We start from the raw sequence: 20,357 nt of genomic DNA on the forward strand, positions 1-20,357 counted from the left end.
TTAGAGAAACCAACTACACAAGGAATGTAGTCAGTTGATCTAAAGAAAGGCTCCTATAATTGTTGTCTTTTTATAGTCATTATCAAACTCAAAGTAAACAATTTTCAGCTTGGCAGTTGCCGCTCATAATAGCTAGCTTCCAGCTACTAATGATAGATCTACGATCCGACGGCTTTTAGTCTGTTGCTAAGAAGCAAATTATGTTTACCCTAGAAACCTACATGTACACTACATGATTGTGTTACTCAGTAACACAATCATGTAGTGTACATGTAGGTTTCTGGGGTAAACATAATTTGTAGCTGATCGAGGTTGTTTCTTAGCAACAGACTAAAAGCCGTCGGACCATAGATCTATCATTAGTAGCTGGAAGCTAGGGTAAGCAACAGAGATTGAAGTTACATCTTACTGTGGCTGAACTGACCCTCCCTCCCCTTAAATTAAATAATGTTAATATCATTGCCGCAAGCTCATCCCCAGGGTTTTTATGATATTCACAATTAAAAAAAAAACGAAATTGCATACAGTGGGAAAGACCCTGAGACATGCAGCAAAATACTCCATGAATCGTGGAGTATTTTGCCACAAGGCGCACACTTCATTTTGAATATTTCTTCCTTACACTTTTCCTGGATCAAAATATATGGTGTCCATCCGGTAGCCATATTTTGATCCTGGAAACCATGTAGTAGTGCATACTCCATAAACCGTGGACAACTTTATAGGTTACTTATGCTACTATTGTATTGTAAGTAAGTAAGTAAGTAAGTAATGTATATATGGTTTTGTATATAGAGTATTGTATTGCTAGTAATGTAGGTTAAATAATACATGTAATTATTTAACCTACATTATTACTAACAATTATTGTTAGTAGTACTAGCTAATAATAATAAATTAATTAATAAAAAATAATAAAAAAGTGGAGTACTTTACAGAATGTCCCAAGGTCTTAGCCACTGTCTGCCATTTTGAATATTGCAAAAACCCTGGCAACAAGTTTGCTATTGCCTTTGGAAGACCATGAAAATGACAAATGGTTTTCTCACTCACATTTTCGCTATCATAGTTTCTTTATTTTCTTCAGTCACCATTTGCTGCAAACAATAATAAAAGGTCTTAACACAGCTCTAGTGTTCCACTGTTATATTTTACTACTTGTTAAAAGTAAAATGAGTGACATCACAAATACTGCATCTTAGCCTAAATACTGATTTAAGTAATTATAACTGTAGCAATTTAGAAGTCTATATTTTTAATGAAGGGATTTCTGGTCATCATGTCAGAATAAAATGGTACAGTATTTTAAATTAAATTAAATAATCCTTTGTCTCACAATGAAGTCACTTAAGTTATACCTGATAAGATGTTTCAACTGCTTAATTACAGCTAGTCCTCATCAGGCCATGAGGTCAACTGATCATGCTGCAACATTATTTTATTTTATACATGTAAAGGTCTATCTGAGTGTTCAATTGGTCCAACGATTAAGGGCTTGGAATCTGAAAAGCTGTTGATTAATCAGTTTGTTATTAAGTCCTCTTCTATTATTGAAGTACTCATTATTCAAGCATACCAGTACTTGATCAAATTATAGCTTTGAAATACATGTAATAAGGATGTCATATTGTTTACCTACAAAGTAACCCAGTTTGAATCTCAGGCTACGTGGCCTGTACATTACTGTGGTATTTCTAACCCTAACTCAGGTTTTCAGTAAGGTTTGTGCGGCAACAAAGGATGATAATTAAAATATGTTTTCATTGGCAATCATAGAGAAAAGCTTAGCAACCAGACATGAAATTGAAAGGAAAGAAACTGGACTGGACCCTTGGATAAGAGAATTTTTCACCATCAGCAACGTCCAAAATAAAATAATTTGCTTCTTCAAAAGAACCATCCTTAAAGGGCATTCAACAAAGCTTTTCTATGCACTTACCTCAAGAGATTCTAAAATGTCCATTTCAAACTCTCTATAGCCTTCCCATATAGATGATCCCTAAGAAATACACACATAAAAACAAGAAAAAGTATTAGTAACCAAACAGACTGATGTTCCTTGTAAAACTGCCAGTTCTACAAGAGAGGACCAAAATACATGTAACCCCATTTAAGGACAGTGCCTACTTTTTTTACGGTGCATACGTTCTGCGCATCTCGAGACACTCGAGTTTCCAATGGGTGGTGCCTATTAATACAGGGATATTTTTGCGCGGTTTAAAACTATGCGGAGAAAGCAGAACTTAGGAAGTGCTCTTAGTATCCAAAAAGAAAATTGGGGGTAGCAGTGCATTTTTCAGAGATAAAAAAGCTTCAATTTTGAATGATGCGCCACACATTTTTTTGTATTTTACTGTATTTTTATAATAAGTGTTGCTTAATTATCTCTAAAAAATGTGCATGTGTACGTCACATGCCAACGATACACCGAGTACTGTGAAGTTCTGCACCAAGCACTCAGCTGCCGGAGTGCCTACGCTGGGAAAATGTTTCACCAACCGCCATGCCGATCTTGTCCTCTCTGCACTTGGGAGGGAAATCCTGGATATTTTTGGATAACAACAGTTCATTACAATGGTAGAAGTTTACAAAAGCCAAGGTAATTTTTCTTCTTGCCAACATTTATGAGGTAATCTACCTTACAGTCTTACACTGCTTTATGCCATGCCATTGGAAACCCATGCCAGAGATCTTCGGCATAACCTACATAAAATGCAGCCTGGTCATTTAGACCAGTAGCACTTTAGGATCTTTTTCAACCTTACATGCAGGCACGAAGAGGATCAAGCCAAGTCAAGTTAGGATCCTTTATAACCTGACCCTTACAAGCTTTTACTTAACATTCACCTTTCTACTGTTTCAGCCAACATACCTCTGTTACATGAAGACCCACAGCTATGATGGCCTTTTCAAATGTTGATCTCACTTTCTGAAGGCTGTCTTCACCTTCCATGATATCCATCATAAACTGACAATAAAGAATCCAAACTTGAACAGCTGTAAGGTTAAATGACAAAGAGAAATTATTTAGTTAACTACATGTATAAATTATATTATAATTATTGATAATCATTATAATACTATATACTTAGTTACTTCATTATCCTCTCCATAAAGCCTAGTTTTCAAATGTCAGGAAAATCCCAGACAATCACATTATTCAGGGATTTCACTGTTTCCCAACTGTCCCAGACTTTCCTAGCTAATAAAAACTGGAAATCGTAGACATCCCAGATCGTCTGGGATGGTAGCAGACAAATTGGGAAAAATGGGAGTGTTGATATTTTCACAATGTGTCCCGGATTTCTGCGATGGTTGGAGATCATTTCCGGCATATGAAAACTCAGATTTGTACTGTGAGAAATGTCTGCAACAGTTTTAGCTCATTACCAATCCTCCTAATTGCTTCGCTTAAGTTCCCCACTTCCTTCGACAAATAAAAATGGCGTCTGTTACCGATGAATACCTCAAATTTCCCGATATCTTCGCAAAATCTGGGACAGTCTGGAAACAGTGAAACCCACGATCATCTGGGATTTTCCCGATCGACTAGGCTTAACTATAAGATCAGAGGGGCTTTTCACCAACCGGAGAGAAACAAAAATTTAAAATAGAACTGGTTAACAGAGAGTTGGACCAGCTGGTTATTTACAAGCAACTAGCCAAGCCGCCAGAAAGTTGAACTTGAGACTACTGAGTCTGGGACACAACTCCAGCTTGCAGCGAGATCGAGACTCGGACCCAGGACCTCTGAATAAATAATTTCTTATAACTCCAACACCCTAATAACTATTCTGGTCCATCACAATTTAGTTCAATTGAACTCAGTTGTATTAACAATAACTACTTACATTGTACCAACAACAAATTATAAGTCAGAGAAGAACATAACTATTAATAACACTTTTAACTACAGTTAACTTTACATAATATTAATTTATTTATTATTTGCTACATGTAAATTAATAATACATGACTTACACTGGTAGTCTTTAACAGCTCTTTTAAACAACGTGATGAGCTTTTCTCTTTGCTCTGGTATGCATGCCAGTGGCATTTCATCTTTTAGCCATTCCGACCACAGCTCTTAAAAACAAAATAATGAATGCAAAAAGTTTAAGGTGCAGAGCTGTTATTTAGGGCCGTAAAAAAAACCAACCCTCCTCCTTTAACACTCGCCATCAGAGGACAAAAAAAAAACTGGCAGGAGAGGGTTGATAAGTGCTATTTTTGGCATTGATTTGCATATATAATAATACCTTGTGTTAGTGGGAAAATTTTGCTCATTTCCTCTCTAGCATTTCTCACTTTGTCAAGGTCACCAGATTCTCTGAGCAGTTTAACAAGTTCCACATGAGAATTATAATGATATGGATTACTTGCCACCTGAAAAGAACAAAAATCATCCCATGGATAGACATGTAAATGTGTGATCTTATTATAATTATACACTAATAATAATAATACACGTAATAATAATAATAATAATAATAATAATAATATAATTATAGCGCAAACCTCTATATGGATATATTCAGTTACGCTTCACAATATTGTTATAATAGAATTATGTTAAGAGCAACTAAGAAAACAAGAAACTATTACAGTCAACCCAGGTCACGCGTGAACGATATTTTTGAAATTTGAACGGAGTTTTGAATTTTACATGTCAGTTTTGAAAATTGCTAACGGGATTTCAGAGTTCCCGTATAAATTTCTCTAGCTTATTGACGGCATAAAGCTATGAATTTTTCTTTACATTGCAAAATTGAATATTTCAAGATTAACAAATGTTTCCCAAGTATTTTGAATCATTTTCTTCCGTCAATGCGTCTTTTACGGAACGATTTCCAGAGAAGTGTCCAACATTCCATTCACACGTCGGACATTACAAAGAGAAATTCGAATGTTTATTTCTTTCTTGGAAATACTGTTCACGCGTGACCTGGATTGACTGTAAAACTACAAGCCCATACAATCAAAAGCAGCAATTATCGAGTCAATAAACTAGTTAAAAGACAAGACATGAATAAAAATCTATCTAAAGGCTAAATTAAAAAAATGAGTTTTAACAGCAGTCTTGAAAGTGTCCAACGTCTTTCTGTTGCGAATTGTTGAAGGTGATGCATTCCAAAGATAAGGTGCCGCTGACTGCAATGCGCAATCGCTGAGGGTTGGACGAGTCTTAGTGCTATGTAACTCAAGTAATAAAGACTCATTTGACCTAAGAAAGTACCTGGATTGCTTTTTGATGCTAATTACTTCAATCCAGCCCGAGCTGAAAAGGAGCATTCTGATTGATTCCTTGAGTGGTCAGAATTTTCCTATACACACCGAGGGGTTTCAATAAGCACCGACGTCCGACAAAGAGCGTCGGCTACTTTGATCAGAGACATCCGCTACTTTCTGCCTAAATTGAAGTTATGTCAAAGAACGGTCCTTTCAGCAAAATTAAAATTTATTTTGAGGGGCTTGGATGTACTTTTTACCTCAATTTTGAGATCAAGGTCACGCCTCATTGCGCATTCAGCATGATTTGGTATCGCTGTTACCGCTCGACTCGTCAAGTTCGTGAGTCCGTTACAACACGTCACATCTATTTTTGGATATAGTTGCACGGTTTACCAGCTGCAGGAAACCGCGACCGCGACCGCGACCACTTTTGGAGCTAAAAGTGAGAAATTTTCTTTTGTTTTTAACCTCCTGTAAGCGACCACTGACAGACAATAGAGCAGAAATTGAATCAAGACAATGTCTTAGGTTTAGTAGACGTTCCTTGTTCAAGACGAAGAGTTGTCATTTTTGGCTGATTCATTTATTTTTTAAATATCCCGGCCTTGAATTTTATGAAAATCAGAGTCGGTCTTTAAAATTCATGAATAAAAATAGTCCACCTTAAGTTATGTGCTGGCAACTCAGCGATCAGATATCAAGTCACTCATCTGTTAAGATTTAGAAAATTGAGCTAATCAGCAACATGTTGCAAAATAAGTTCTAGCGCCTATTCAAGTAAAGAAAGTATTAAAACGTAATCAAAATTAATTTTGTTTTTGTCAAACGCACCGTTTTTCTGTTGTGCTTTAGATAATGTACATGTACACGGTTTATTTCAGCCAATTTTTTCACAATTGCCTCGCATGGAAAAATGCAAATGTACGTCATGTAATTACCATCATTTTGTTTATCATTTTCACGATTTGTCACGCTGCTGATAAATCGAAATTTGAATGAAACCTGCATTTTCTAAAATGAAAACCATGTTCGCTTCAATGAAAACAAAAAACTCTCAAGGTCCAAAGCGTTTTATCTTTTTTAAAACTAAAGTTTGATCAAAAACTCTGACTTAAAAATATCTGATTTTGTCACGTTTCATGACGCCTGCCCGGCGCCTTGACAAGTCTGGAATTTTCCCTCTTTCTTTCCATTGACATCCATCGAGTTTCGCCATAGAGAGTGAAGAAGAAGATTCATACATTGATGTTTGATCACAGTTTCTCAGTCTGTTAAACTCATGATCAGTTGTAAAAGAAATTTTAACTGATTTTAATTGAGCTACATTTCAATCATAGTATCTTGTCATTTTGATGCTATTTAGGACGATTTTGTTCAACTTCATTCTTTTCATTGACTTTGGCCTTCAAATAATTTCCAGGAAATGTATCCAAAAGGCTATTTTCAGCTTATCAAACAAATCAGTATGATTGTAAAAATAAACCAAAAAAACATTGTTGGTGCTAAGAAATCGTACTTCTATTTATACACAATTTGATGCCCAGAACGCTGGAAATAGTGTTTCAGAGCTTCCAGATTTCAAATTTTTCTGGGGGGGGGGGGGGGGGGGCATGCGCCTAGACCCCCCTAGCAAAAGGGGCAGTTTGAGCAGTGGGGCAACAAGAACAGATGGCGAGGGCAGGAGGGCAATGAGCTGGAAGCAATTTTATTTCCTACGGCTTATGCTGCTCTTAATGTCCAAAAATTTATATTCATGGGCAGATAATACAACAGCTACATGTATGCAAGCTTAAGCTTAAGTCTTACCAAAGGGCTCGTGCCTGCTTAATTTAGAGAAGCTAAAGTTTAACGTGCACTGATACTTGAAGAACGTTATTACACGTGCGATGCATTGCAATAATTTGGTTCTTCAAGTCTGAAAGTGCGTATTTTTTTGCCAAACTTTTTCCAGTAGCTATCCACGAGCTTATTAACCCAGATGTCAGCTGGTCAGCCATGCACATGTGGAGCACAAGCTTACCTGAAGCTCCAATTGCTGAATTCTTGGGTCAATGACTGCCTCATTGCCATCGGAATCCTCAGAATCGGAACTGTCTTCTCCATCTACTTCACCTTCAACCGTGTTTTCTTCTGTCTCTTCTTCAGCTAACGTTTCGCTCGCGTCTTCATCGACTTCCATCTTCATATTTTCCGCCATATTGGATATGCTTAGATAACAGAGGATAATGGGTAAATTACAAAGCCCGCGATACAAAAATGGATACAAAGAATGAGGACGAGTATGCGCAGTAGGTTTTCCCACGAGAGAAAAAAACAAAAATACTAGTATTTTTCTGGAATGGAGCAAATATGGCCGCTTGTAATAACGATTTTGGCTCTCTCGCTTTGGCGGAGGCAGAAACTGTACTAGCGATTCGTCTTGCTGAAGCTCTCCGATCAGATGAAGTTGAAATCTTTCTCGAAATTTACGACAGTATTCCGTCAAGTACAGAAATTAAACGAGTGAGTATTGGTCGTTTTGTAAAAGCGCGCCTTTGTTGTTGCCATGCAAACAGCGCTTAGTAAAATTTTAATTTCTTGGCGGTTGGGTATGTGGCCGGAAATTTTACTGTTGCGTTTCAAAAGCTGTGGATCCGTTGTTTATTTGTTTGTTTGTTTGCCTGGAACTTCGTTTAAATTTGACACTTGTGCCATGCATGCACCGAGCGGGTAAAATCACACGCAAACCAGTTTCCCCTGGTGGCTGGCGAAATTTATGCAGTCAGGACATGTGACCACACCGGTTAAGTGGGTATTATGCAATCGTTACCCAATATTTCCCGATATAGAAACGTGGACTAAGGTCACACAAGGTCTTGGTTCATTTAAAGTCATTTCAGCTACACCGACCGATCAGATCTTCCATTAAAAAAGCTCCTAATAGTAATATCTTCATCAATCGAACTACCGTTTGCTTGAGCAACTCTGCTCATACTGGTCGCACATAAGTTTCACGATTTAGCCCTGCCAGGGAGTTCAACGTGGTGAGCGAGGATTGAAGGTAAATTTATTTTCTGACCCGAAGTTATATATTTTATCGTGTTTGTTCTCAATGCCTGACTTTTGCAACCTTCAGCTCCGTAATCTTGATGGTTTGGCGAAGTTTTTCTGAAATGTACAAATCGTTTGCGAACTGGCGAGAAAACTACATGTACACGCAGTCACTTTCGCGAAATTTTATAACATGGGTACAAAAGTTTGTAGATAGTTCCAAAACTTAATCTATGTTATGTAATCTATGTTTCGTAGATTGACATTTTTTCTGAAGCCCAAATTCGCCATGTTGCTTCAATATGCGCTTAGTTTTGGAGAATACAATAGAACCGAGATCGGATATTTATTCATTTTACAACTTGCATGAGCGACTGCACGAAACGTAACGACGCGTTGATTACATTTTCATTAACGTCACAGTCTGGTAGTATTTGTCAAACAATTTTATCCTCAATTACTTCAGACTTCAAGTTTTGTGCTGGTTTTCTTGTGTTCTAGTTCAACTCTTTGAATACCTGTTACCTAATAGCCTTTATAATTCAAATATTCCTTCACGTGGAGTAGTTAAATATTGTTTGTGCTTGTTTTTTACTTCTTTCTGTTTAATCGACTGATTTCCCTATGTTTGTTTTTATTTACATTCACAAGACAATTTTTTAGGTCGAAGTTATGTTATTAATTTACAGTGTAGGGATTACATAAAATGCTAATTTCGAGAATAGTGGGCTTGTCTGTCGATTTCGATTCTTCAAGGTTTATTTTGAATTAACGACTTAATATCTTGGCAGTGATTGCATCATTTGGTCTTGTATGGAGATATTAGTAGCCCATATTTTCACCCGTGTTAAAGTACATAATCTCATGGTTTTCTGAAGTGAAGAATGAACATTGCTGCAGATTAAGGTGCTGTTAAATAGCTTTCATCTGAATAGTCATACAGTACTTTAGGGTTTCGTCTGCCAACTTGAAAGTTGGACACAATTCATTAAAATTATTACTCAATGTAAAAGGTTAAACATTGAACTGTGACCCGTGGTCACATTGTGGTTGCATCACAAAATATTAGTTTTTATCCAAATCAATGCAAAATATTTGTCTTCAAAACAATACTGCCAACTTCTTTTGTTCTGTTACATAATCACCCCTTGGCTCAAGTTATTGCCCAGACACAATTGTGTGTGAAAGATAATTTGACACTACTTGTACCAACTGTTGCAACAAGCCTTGAAATCAATTTTATCATATGACTGTAAGTTCCTCCTCTTGAGTTTCCAGTGATTATATGTATTTTTTGGGGCAATTTCAAGTATTTCCTGGCTATTTGACAACCACTGATACATGTAAACCTGAGGGCTTACACTGTAAAAGTTGATTTTAAACAGCTTGTGGTTGCAATGAAAAAGATTGTATTTATTCATGCAAACTAATCCATTTTAGCAACTATATGCACATATTGTACCCCACTTATATTGTGCTTTCATATTTTTTAGTCATAAATAAATATTAATTAATATGCAGCCACTGTGACCACTTTCCCCTTTCCCAAATCATTTTCTTTTTTTAACAATAATTTTTGTTGGTATTACAAGTACAGTTCAAATTGTCTCATGTCGATCATTGACCTTCTACTTGTGCACAATAAATATTGTTAAGCACAACTCCACATTTTCCAAAGATTTTGAAACATATTTTAAAGCCCTGTGACAACCCTAGATACAGACAGTGTTGAATGACGAGAGGTCTGTACAATTCCTTTTTCCAGTAAGCAGACATTGTACTCTCTTAATCAGTTGTGAGAGTACAGTGCCACTGCAATAGAAGCTTTGTTTCAAGTATTTGTATGTTTTCCCATTTTCTGTGTTTTCCATTTAAATGTTTTGAATTTCTTGCATATAAACAGGCCCGAGTGATGGTGAAGTTGTTCTCACTGCTACATTTTAGGGACTCAAAATTTCCTTGGATTATGAGCCCTCAATGCAATGCAATAATTTTATGTTACAGCATAATGTACAAGTCTGCGAGAGGGCTTTTTCAGTGTCAAACTTGCAAAAACGAATAAATTAAAAAAGAAATGATTATTACCACAAATAGACCTTTATCACAGAAATCTGAATTTTTTTTTCCTGGAATTTTGATGTAGGCCAGCTAGAAATGAACCATTGACACTGCTAAAAAGAGTACCTTAAAATTAGTAAAAAGGTCAAGTTTGACAGGATTGCCTTTTAAAATAGCTAACATATACACTGTAGTTCCACAAGTTTGAAATTTTTTGCAGACATTTGCATGAATACAAACTTAACAAAACTATATCTTTGCTATTTTTAAAGACAAAACTCTCGAACTTATCATTTTTACTAATTTTACGATGCTCTTTCCAGCTGTTGTAATGGCTCTTCGTTACCTGACCTCCATCAAAATTTTAAATCACAGTGACAGAGGAGAAATACTTCATACATGTAATCTACAATTTTATTACTCAAATTATGTCAACTTATTGTTAATTTGTTTCTCTTCTCTTCCCTTTTTTTTAAACAGGTTGATAAAATAAAAGAAATGGCACGCCAGCTAGCAGCACTTCCAAAAAAGCAATTCGAGATGTATCGCTCCAAGAAAATACTCTCCAATGATCACTCTTTTATATGGCCAAGCGGCAGTCAAGTTATCAAAGACAAGCTAGACACCAGTTTCATTAGTAGATCTTTTATTAGTAATGTTGAGAAGGATTTGAACGTTCTTCAGAATCACGTGGAAATTCTTGATTCTGTAGACCAAGCAAGCAATGATGCACAACCCAAGACTGTTGCAAATAAGAAGAAAAGATCCAAGTCAAAGAAAAGAAAACCTGCAAATTCTGTTGCTGACGAGACAGGAAAAACTGCAGACATTAATTCTGTCTCAAATGGCACAGGAGAACCTAGCATCAATGCCAATGAAAATGGCACAGGGATTTTAGGAAGCAGTTCTGTTGCTAATGGTACAGGGATTCAGGGCAATGGTATTGTGGATGCGAAGTACAAGGTGAAGAGGTTGGGCTTAGAGGGTTGTGTTCCTCTCTGTGTTAGCATGAATACAAACTTAGTAGCAGATATTTCAATTCGACGAGAGTCAGAAACAGGACAAGATTCCATATCAACCAAAGCAGATTTGAGTTGTGGGAGCACTTCCTCTAATGACAGTGGAATAGTGACTCCTAAAGAACTGTTCCTCAGCGATGACATAAAAGAAGTGGACTCTGGACTAGGTAAGGTTATGAAAGAAATAATATTAGCCATAATAATGATCATCATCATCATCATCATTTATTATATTTAGTTCTCTGAAGCTAATGAGAATTTTGCAAATACAGTCGAACCTCTTTACTACGGACATCAAGGGGACAGGAATAAGTGTCCGTATTATAGAGGTGTCTGTTTTAGAGAGGTAGGCTTTATATGGATTTCAGTCTCTCAGGGACCAGGTCAACTGTCTGTAATAGAGAGGTGTCCATGTTAAAGAGGTGTCTGTAAAGAGAGGTTCCACTGTAGTACTGTTTAAATAAAAGAAATGAATTTTCATTTTAATTGTAATAATGTATTATTAGAGCCTGGGGGCTAAGTTAACTGGAAAGTTTTCTAGTTAGCCCCAAGCCTTTTAGTTTCGACTTTTAATACGGGTGAAAAGAATACACTGTATGCTACAAAGAGTTTGACTAAATTACACTGTATTTAAGATGTGTAATACAAAAAAAGACATACATCTGTGCTAATCCTAACTGAAGATAGAAAAGAAGGGAGAAAATATTGTTGACATTTAATGATGTTATGATAATAATATTGTTGATGTTATTAGTATTAAATATCGTCTTCACTCTTAAAATTAAGGGAAAGAGCTAGTTGCTTATTAATTTGTTTTATTTGTTTTTACAGGATCATATGCTTCTCCTGTCTTTGCCAAAGAACCTCCATTTGGGTTTCCACCTTCATCGCAAAAGCTTCTAGAATCTGCATTAGGACTTTTGCCCAGTGTCACATTTGACAAAGACAGTTCATCCAATTTAGTTAAAACTTCTCAACACTCTGAGAATTTTATTCAACAATCTGAAGACTCCAAAGGTGACTTTGTACTTGAGAAGCAAACTCACGATATTGAAGATGATCCAATCAGTGATGTTTCAGACACTAAAGAAGTGAGCAAAGACTTTGTCGTAATTGAAGGCGACTCCGTGGATGGAGATGTTTCGAGTTCATCTGCTGTTGAAGACGAAGGAGGCTGGCAGTCGCAAACAAAAAGATCTCACAGGAGAAAGAAAAAGGAACTTGTGGCAAGAGCAAATAGAGAAAAAAACCACAATGACAGATTTCAAAGGAAGGACTTTCATAAACAGCAATCAGACAATCAATTTAGGAAAAACCATCATCATAGAAAGTCTGTTGATGAAAAAAAGAATTACAGCAAGACAACAGAGAAAGTGTTACAGGACAGAGAAAACAAAAACAGTAATGCTGTTGTTGATTCTTCAGCTGTGAATTCTACTTTGGGAGGACAAACAGAGCCTAAAAATAAAAATGAAAGTGGATTGAAGGCCGGGAAGGGACTCGAGTTGCCTTCTCTTGCCAAAAATGATTCTCAAAAGGAAATGTTGCCAACTCAGAAAGTATTGTCTTACAGAGATGCTTTGCTTAAAGCCAGAAGTAAAGGTGAGATCTGAAACATAATAAATGTGCATTATTCTTACAGCATGACCGGATTTATGGTTCTATTTTTTTTAATGAATCGAATACATGTCCTGTTTGGTTTTGAAACTTTTAGTGGTCCAGATTTGCAAGTCAGACATGAGAAATTAGTATATATGTTGTATGGTAATGTATGATAATGAGTTTAAAACAAAGGGAAATAAAAATTAAACCAAGGATAAAATTGAACCACAACATATACAGGTGTGAGCTACCTTGCGAGCAGAGTCTCTAAGATCTTCCTAGATCTACGAGAGACTCTGCTCGCAGGGTAGGTGTGAGCAGGCTTTTAGCCAAAAAAATAAAGTTGGGCATCCAAGGACCATGTTCCTTGTAATTTTTTTTTAAAAAGATGAGGTGAATTTTGAATGCATTTTCCCCAAAAAGGAGGAAGTCCATGCCTGGACACCCTTCCTACTAATACAGTTGGTATGAGATCAATGTTTTCAATCTGCAGACATGTGACTTGTAGATAATTGTGTGAGAGTTGGCAGGTGACTGTGAAGAGTCTGTACATGTACTGTACTGTTTTACTCTTAATAAATACATTGTATTGTGTCCACATGCCGAATTTTATGGTGACTGTACACAAGTTTACACAGGAGTCAATGTTTTCATATCGGCCTGCATGAGATGTATGCTGGCAGGTACATTTTCGGGCAGCTTTGGCTTCTTGGTAACAGAATTAAAATTATGCAAATGCCTTGAAACTATCTCTACTGTTAGGTTTTTACCATGACTTGACAGTTGGACAAACAAGGCCATAGAAACTATTCCTAATTACTTGAGAACCATTGTCTTGTCACTAATATACATGGCAGTGGGGTAAAGGTTAGGGACAGTATGTAATTATAATGTAACTATCATAGATTATGGTACCACATGAGTGTCCTGTTGCTCAGTGGTAGAGCATCCAAACTAGTGATCGGAAGGTCTTAGGTTCGACTCCTGATAGGAGCACTCCAATTTCCTTTTCCAAGTAACCTGTATGCCTGTGCCATTCACTGAATAATACACCATTCTCAATAAATATTGTACGCCACATGCAACAAGCTTTTGTAGTATGCAGAAACCAGAAATAATGGCATCCTTTTGACACCATACTATTAATAAGTGTACTTGGCTAGGCAAAATTAGTAAAAATGAACGTGGCTCATTCTTTATATGAAAATTCACTTCATTTTGTCCTCTTGATCACATGACATCACTTTTATTTAAACAGCGGATTTACAGAGAAACTGTAGAAACTAACATCTCCGAGAAAAGAAAAAAAACAAATAAAGAAAGAAGAAATAAGTCAACGCAATCATAACATGACCCACCCACTAAATACAAAGAATGGTCTTACATTAACATTCACATTTTTTCTTTCTGTAGCAGAGCCTGCTGAAAGTAGCGACAGTGGTGTTGATGCTAACAGCGTCAGTTCTTGTGAGCTGAGCAGTCTTCAGTCTGAAACTCAAAAGGACTCGTTTAACAAGCTACAGTGTGTTGATTATTTACGTAATGGTAAGGAAAATTTACCTGGCCGCTTCTCTTCCTCTGCGAAATGTCTAGACATGTATATCATCATAAGACTTCTAGACAGTTAGCTTAAAGGTAGCTTAATTTGTTGACTGAGATTATTTAAGGTTGCGAGTGCTAAATATTTCTATCCGTTTTTAACAGAAGCTAAGGGGGAAATTTTATTTTATAGCCAACAAATACCTTACTCGGAAATTGCACCAGTTGAAAAAGGGCTCAGCTCCAGCTAAAATTAAGCCAGAAAACAGACTCAAAGTAAACTAAAAATAAGATGCCAATAATTATTAAGACGTTAAATAAGTGGCAGGTTCAGTTGATCCCCACCCCCCACAAAACGTGATGACATACATGTACACCTGGATAAGAACGATGGATTGACAATAGACATGACCCTCGATATAAATTCATAACTACACTGTACATCATTGTATAACGTTTTATTTTTTTGTCATTTCAGCATGGAAAAAAGTAATGTCAGATGCAAAACAAGGTAAGACAATTTCTTTTATTCATTTCATTATTTTATTTATTCACTCAACACGTGACATTGCTAACCTTACAATACTTTTTGTTTTGCTATGGCTATGGCTAGTGTGCCCCCTAGGTACATAGTACTATTTACAGACATAGGGTACTCAAAAAAAATACATCTCAATGTCAGTACATACTAGTTTCATTACAACGATGTTATACCTGCCAACTTTTTCTGAGTCAAACGCGTGAGTTTTTTGTCTCGTCATGACCGGGATTTCCAAAAACGTCCGAGCCACTTCCGAAGATTTCCGACGATTTTCCCAAGACTTCTGAACTTTGCCAAAAATGTCCGAAGATATTCCAACGATTTTTGAACACTTACAATTCAACAGATTGTCGACATTTGAAAGCTTTTACGATTGTTATAAAGAGCAAAGAAATGATACATAACAAATCGAAATGAAATGAAGTTTTTTTAGAACAACTCGTCCGGATCTGTGAGTCAGGCGTGAGAAATTGTCCTTGGTGTGTGAGATCGATGTTGGCAGGTATACGATGTATGGCTTGTCTTTTGCATGACACTAATAAGAGAACTTTACAGAAATATTCCACTCTTTTTGGGGAGAGGTTCTACAATGTATTTAATGGGTAACTTACTGATAAACTCGTGAATGAAAGGCAACACTCAAATGCAGTATTAGTTTGGTCAATAAAAAAAAATACAACTAAAAATTGCACATGAATATTATTTCCTCAACTTTTGATGAACAGTCCTGGGTATATTAATAATTTTAATGAATAGAAACTTACCCAGGTCCAGTGTTTGGGGGTCACTGAAATAAGTTGGAGCTGTAGTGTAGTAGGTTGGGTTTTTGAAAAACCAACAGCATCTAAGAATGGGGTTATTATGAACAAGGTTCAGTCAGAGTAAACACCTGGGATCTACAAGTAGGCCATTTGGTGAACAAATATTATAATTTTAAATGTTTTGTACCTTTTCACCAAAAAGTTTGTAGCTCAAAATACAAAGTACCATCAGTTTTTTAGCTAGCTGCCAGCACTTGGTGAGAACCTTGTACGAAATTTGCCAAAGCTACTGATGACAAAATAATCAGTCTGTGAAAACAGCTATATATGACAACAATAAATTATTTTACTTGTTGTTACAAGTTTGTTTGTTGTTGTTGTTGTTTTTTTTTCCTTAAAATTAATTTTCTCATCAAGTACGTGTTGTCTTGGTTTATTAGTGGTTCTTATCGTAATATTTTTTGCTGTCCATTTTTTTCAGGTCTGGTGATTAATTTCAGTGTGGATTCTGATCCTGTTTTATGTGAGCAAAAACGTAAAAAGCTTGCTAGTCGCAAACATGGTGCTCCTTCAGAGTTGAAGTTAAAGAACTTTTGCAATACTAAGTGAAGTCAAACCCAGTTACTCCACAATAATTCACTTAAGTCTCATAATGAAGTTGATAAAAATCTGAGTAAGAATTGAACTGCAAGCTTTTTGCTGTGTAATCTTAAAACATATTGCCAGCCCCATTCTTATGGAGTTATAAGCTTATACATTAGTCATTTTCTGTGTAGAGTGCCTATTCCCATGAACCGTTTAATTACCACATGGTAAAGTTAAAAAATTAGTAAATTTCTTCAATTCTGGGCTTATCTAGGTACAGTACTACTGAATAAAGTTGATTTGACGGGGACAACGCTCAATTTATAGTTCTATTTCTCAGTGTTGTCCCAGCAACCTTAGATTAACCTTTGTGACTATTTGTCATTTTTATGACCTTTAACCCCCTAATATCAAAGAAGAAAATTAATTATCCCACCTTGTCACCATACTTTTCTTATTCTTAAAAATATCAAGAAAATTCACCTTTTATGATCATATCCTTAATTCTCATGAACTCGGGGGTTGCATAAGCACTGATATTACGAGGAGAAATTTGGTGTTGATCACTGTTAGGGTTTAAAGGGTTAACTGAAATGAAACTAGATTTCATGATAGACCAATCCATGACCCCCAGGGTGACAGAAAAATGAAAAAAAAAAATTCTAGAAAAATTTCCACTAATGTGATGGGCACTACCGAAATTGACTGGTTCATTTCTGCTTGTAATTATTGCAGTGTAAAAAGTGGGCGCATTGAAGACAATAGTTAGTTTCATTATTTCTAATATTCAGCAATTTCTACAGGTCTTTGCTGATTTTTTGGTCCATTTTCATTTTCATGATATTAAGTAGATACAAAAATTGATGTAAAAAGAAAAAATGATCATTATTTATGGGGCATAATTTTTTTTATTCCCATCTGGGCCACTTGAGAAAAGATCATTACGTAAAGGAAAAAGACAAAGTTGAAAATATTGTTGTTTGACTCAAGATCAGGTTAATATATGAAAATATTTCAAACATATGAAAGTAAAAATTTGAAATTGAGGGCAAGAAGCATTTTTTTTGCCAATGCTTAAATTGGTGTGTGGAAAACAATTTGGCAAAAGCACCATAAAATTTCCAGACTTTCGATGCTCTTAGATAGATTTGCATAACAAGAAGTCGTAGGAACTATGATTATTTCAAAGTTTAACAAGTCTAAACTTAAATCTATGAAGAATACCTTAGTACGATTTTTCTAAGGAATTGTACTTTTTTAAAACAAAAATTGGAAATGAGCTGTGTTCATTGTTCTCATTTCTCTTATTTTGGTACGTACATGTAACATAAGACGTCAGTTGACAGTGAATACTTTTTGTGCCTTAACGGAACATTTTGGTTTTCAACAAAGGATATTTAATCCAAAGGGCAGTGTTATGGCGATTTGGTGTCAAAACGTTTTTCTATCAACAGAAACCTAACAAATTAACGACGGTCTAGTTTTATTGTAGTTACTGCCCTAATGTGCTAAGATGTTGGATGAGTGTCTCTGTCCCGAGATGACTGGGATGGAAAGGGTTGCGAGTTGTCAAAAGTTAGGCTAACTTTGTTCAAGTTCTCACATTTTCAATTCCAAAAGTTAATGCGCTACAACAGATCATGATTTGTTCCATTCTCAAATTCAGTTGGTTTCATATTTTTTGCAGTGCTAGAATTATTTTGGAACTAATTAAAGGTATTGTTGCACCATTTTCCAGTTGACACTGCCCTTTTAGTTGTTTTCAAATTGACATGTTAAAGGGTATTTCTCTATCAATGAACAGCATTACATGCAGTTGGATTAGTGGGTTGAAAGCGTTTAAAAATATTTTTTGTTGAAACAAACTTCAAAGGGTGTATGTGTTGAAGGCCTGTAGACCTGTTTGGGATTTCATTTTTCAAGCTGTGCTTGAGTATTAATTTCTATTTAAAAATTATTTAAGGTGTTAAGGGAGAATTGGAATTTCCTTCAAATGATAATAAGGGAAAAATTGCTATTTTTGCTTGGCATATAAAATTGCCAAATTTTTTGAATAAGTACAAGAACATTTTTGAAGTGCATTCAGGGAAGTGGTCAAAACTACTATGCTCGAACAGGACCCAGCAAACCACAAAATAGAGGATGGTCTCTGCCTGCACCCCCCCCCCCCCCTTCCTCAACCTCAAAACATGGGGGGGGGGGATGGTCTCATTATTGCATAGCCACCCCTCCATCCAGCAGTAAAATATTATGACAATGAGATTCAAACCTCACTTTTCTTGTCTATCTACCAATGCTGACTCTTCTTTGCTAAGTATTTGTGCCAACTCAAATTTCAAAGCAAATGTCATTGTATCAGTAATATTCACGAGATAGGTGGTGTCTTCAGTGACCCCCCCCCCCCCACCCCAAACAAGGTGGGTCCTCTTCAAACATTCTTGTTATGACCAGTTCCCTTATAGCTTTTTTTTATTCTTTAAAACTATCAAATCAGAAAACATATTTATTTTTGTTTAGTACAGAAATATTTTGATAACTCGCCGACACATTGCCACCCTTTTGCCACTTGTGTTAAGAGGAAAACAAGAGACAAAATATTAACTAAGATACAAACAGTACCCAAGGACAAACTTACATTTAACCAAAGGATCTCGTTCACTGATCATGACTCACAGGTTAGAACCACTTTCAGCATAGTAACCAATACAACTGGAATGTACTGCTCGACAGGACTTGCCTTTTAAAATTGTTTTACCTAATTTGAGTCTGTGGATGAAATTCCACGGATTGAGATTGCAAATGCTCTAGCATTTTTTTTCTCGGAATGAAAGGATACTAAATTGTTTTCCAGCGTTTGCCAAAAGAGTTGCTCTTTGTAAGGTTTGTGCATCCAGGTAGATTGTTTTCAATTTATTTGCCCTCCAAAGCATCACATAATTTTTGAACAATTGACGATAAAAATGGGGTAGTGACTGGTGCATGATATTTTGTTTAAGGGTAACTCATTTTTATGTAAAAGTGTGTTAAAAAGTGATATTATTTTGGAGGCAAAAGTAAATCCCTTTTAAGGAATGGTGTCAGTACTTAAAAGTACTGGTGTAACTGAAAGTAGATGTCAGTAGTATTCAAAACATCATTTCATCGAGACAAATATTAAAAGAGCGAAATGTACATAAGTGCAGATTAAACAACACGCGACAATCGCCAAAACCTGCATCGTTTTCGGTAAGTCCCAAGCTATTTCAGATTCTAATTAACCAATCACAATAGACACGACTATCCGATTGTTCGTTCATCAAGTATTGCCATCTGAATGTGCTGTTACCAAGCAACTACTCTCAGACTGACAAGTAAGAATAGCGGGCTCAGTCAAACAAGACATGTAGAAGCATGAAAGTGAATTACATTATAAGTTGCGATTGTCGGGTCCTTCAGCGAACTCGTTGTTTACTTTCAATTCAGAGATATCTCTACTTTCACTTCCACCAGCACTTTTTGAAAATGTGTTCCCGTTGTTTTAAATTGAAAAGTGGGAAATGCATAAAGCTTGTTCTTAGGCCTAATAATTACAAGTTATATTCTTGCTCCCTAACCCCGCCTAGGTAAGCGTACTCGTACGCTACCAACTGCGCCTTCCTGGAACTGTGCAGTAGTGATACCGTTTAGTTTTACTAGGATTATTAAATGTGTGAGCATTGTGTAGCACGTGAAATGGTGAGCTTTAATAAAAAAAAGCATTTTGTATGAACATCTTGACTTCGTTCTCAACTGAAGAGTATAATTGGACTACAGCAATTCACATTCTGGGACACTACTACAATCTTTCGTAGCCTCCCAGAAAATATTGGAAATGCAAAAACTGCACTACTTTCCTAATGTCCAAGATCCCTTTACTGTGCTTTTTTTTTCAAATTTTCCTTGAAGTAGTTACCTAATTTTACAGAGAAAAGTGATAAATGTTCAATTTGGCTCTCTCTCGTATTTGGTTAA

The 20,357-nt window shown here is 36.1% G+C and overlaps 2 protein-coding genes across 4 annotated transcripts in view; one reads left to right on the forward strand and one right to left on the reverse strand.

The window, feature by feature from the left end:
* LOC146466825 (spliceosome associated factor 3, U4/U6 recycling protein-like) overlaps positions 1-7,467 on the reverse strand; it is a 28,055-nt gene extending 20,588 nt beyond the window's left edge. Inside the window, exons 1-6 of the mRNA XM_085126776.1 lie at positions 7,253-7,467; positions 4,260-4,386; positions 3,982-4,086; positions 2,873-2,997; positions 1,940-1,999; positions 1,054-1,097 (exon numbers count right to left, since the gene is read on the reverse strand). Coding sequence (XP_084982902.1) covers positions 1,054-1,097; positions 1,940-1,999; positions 2,873-2,997; positions 3,982-4,086; positions 4,260-4,386; positions 7,253-7,429 — 638 coding nt within the window. The 5' untranslated portion in view covers positions 7,430-7,467. The remainder of the gene's footprint in view (positions 1-1,053; positions 1,098-1,939; positions 2,000-2,872; positions 2,998-3,981; positions 4,087-4,259; positions 4,387-7,252) is intronic.
* Positions 7,468-7,511: 44 nt separating this feature from the next.
* Positions 7,512-20,115, forward strand: LOC146466826 (uncharacterized). 3 transcript variants are annotated; one of them, XM_085126797.1, is made up of 6 exons: positions 7,512-7,734; positions 10,801-11,506; positions 12,171-12,941; positions 14,358-14,486; positions 14,959-14,991; positions 16,264-20,115. In XM_085126797.1, exons 1-6 carry the CDS (start codon positions 7,582-7,584, stop codon positions 16,389-16,391), a joined length of 1,920 nt encoding a protein of 639 aa, XP_084982923.1. In that variant the 5' UTR covers positions 7,512-7,581; the 3' UTR covers positions 16,392-20,115. The 3 variants fall into 3 exon arrangements, with proteins under 3 accessions (XP_084982923.1, XP_084982922.1, XP_084982924.1); XM_085126796.1 differs by having other exon boundaries at positions 7,514-7,734; positions 14,355-14,486; XM_085126798.1 differs by lacking the exon at positions 7,512-7,734 and adding an exon at positions 7,817-8,272 and having other exon boundaries at positions 14,355-14,486.
* Positions 20,116-20,357: the final 242 nt, after the last annotated feature.

The sequence above is a fragment of the Pavona decussata genome, unplaced genomic scaffold (assembly GCF_977016875.1).
Source record: "Pavona decussata unplaced genomic scaffold, jaPavDecu1.1 SCAFFOLD_140, whole genome shotgun sequence".
NCBI lineage: Eukaryota > Metazoa > Cnidaria > Anthozoa > Scleractinia > Agariciidae > Pavona > Pavona decussata.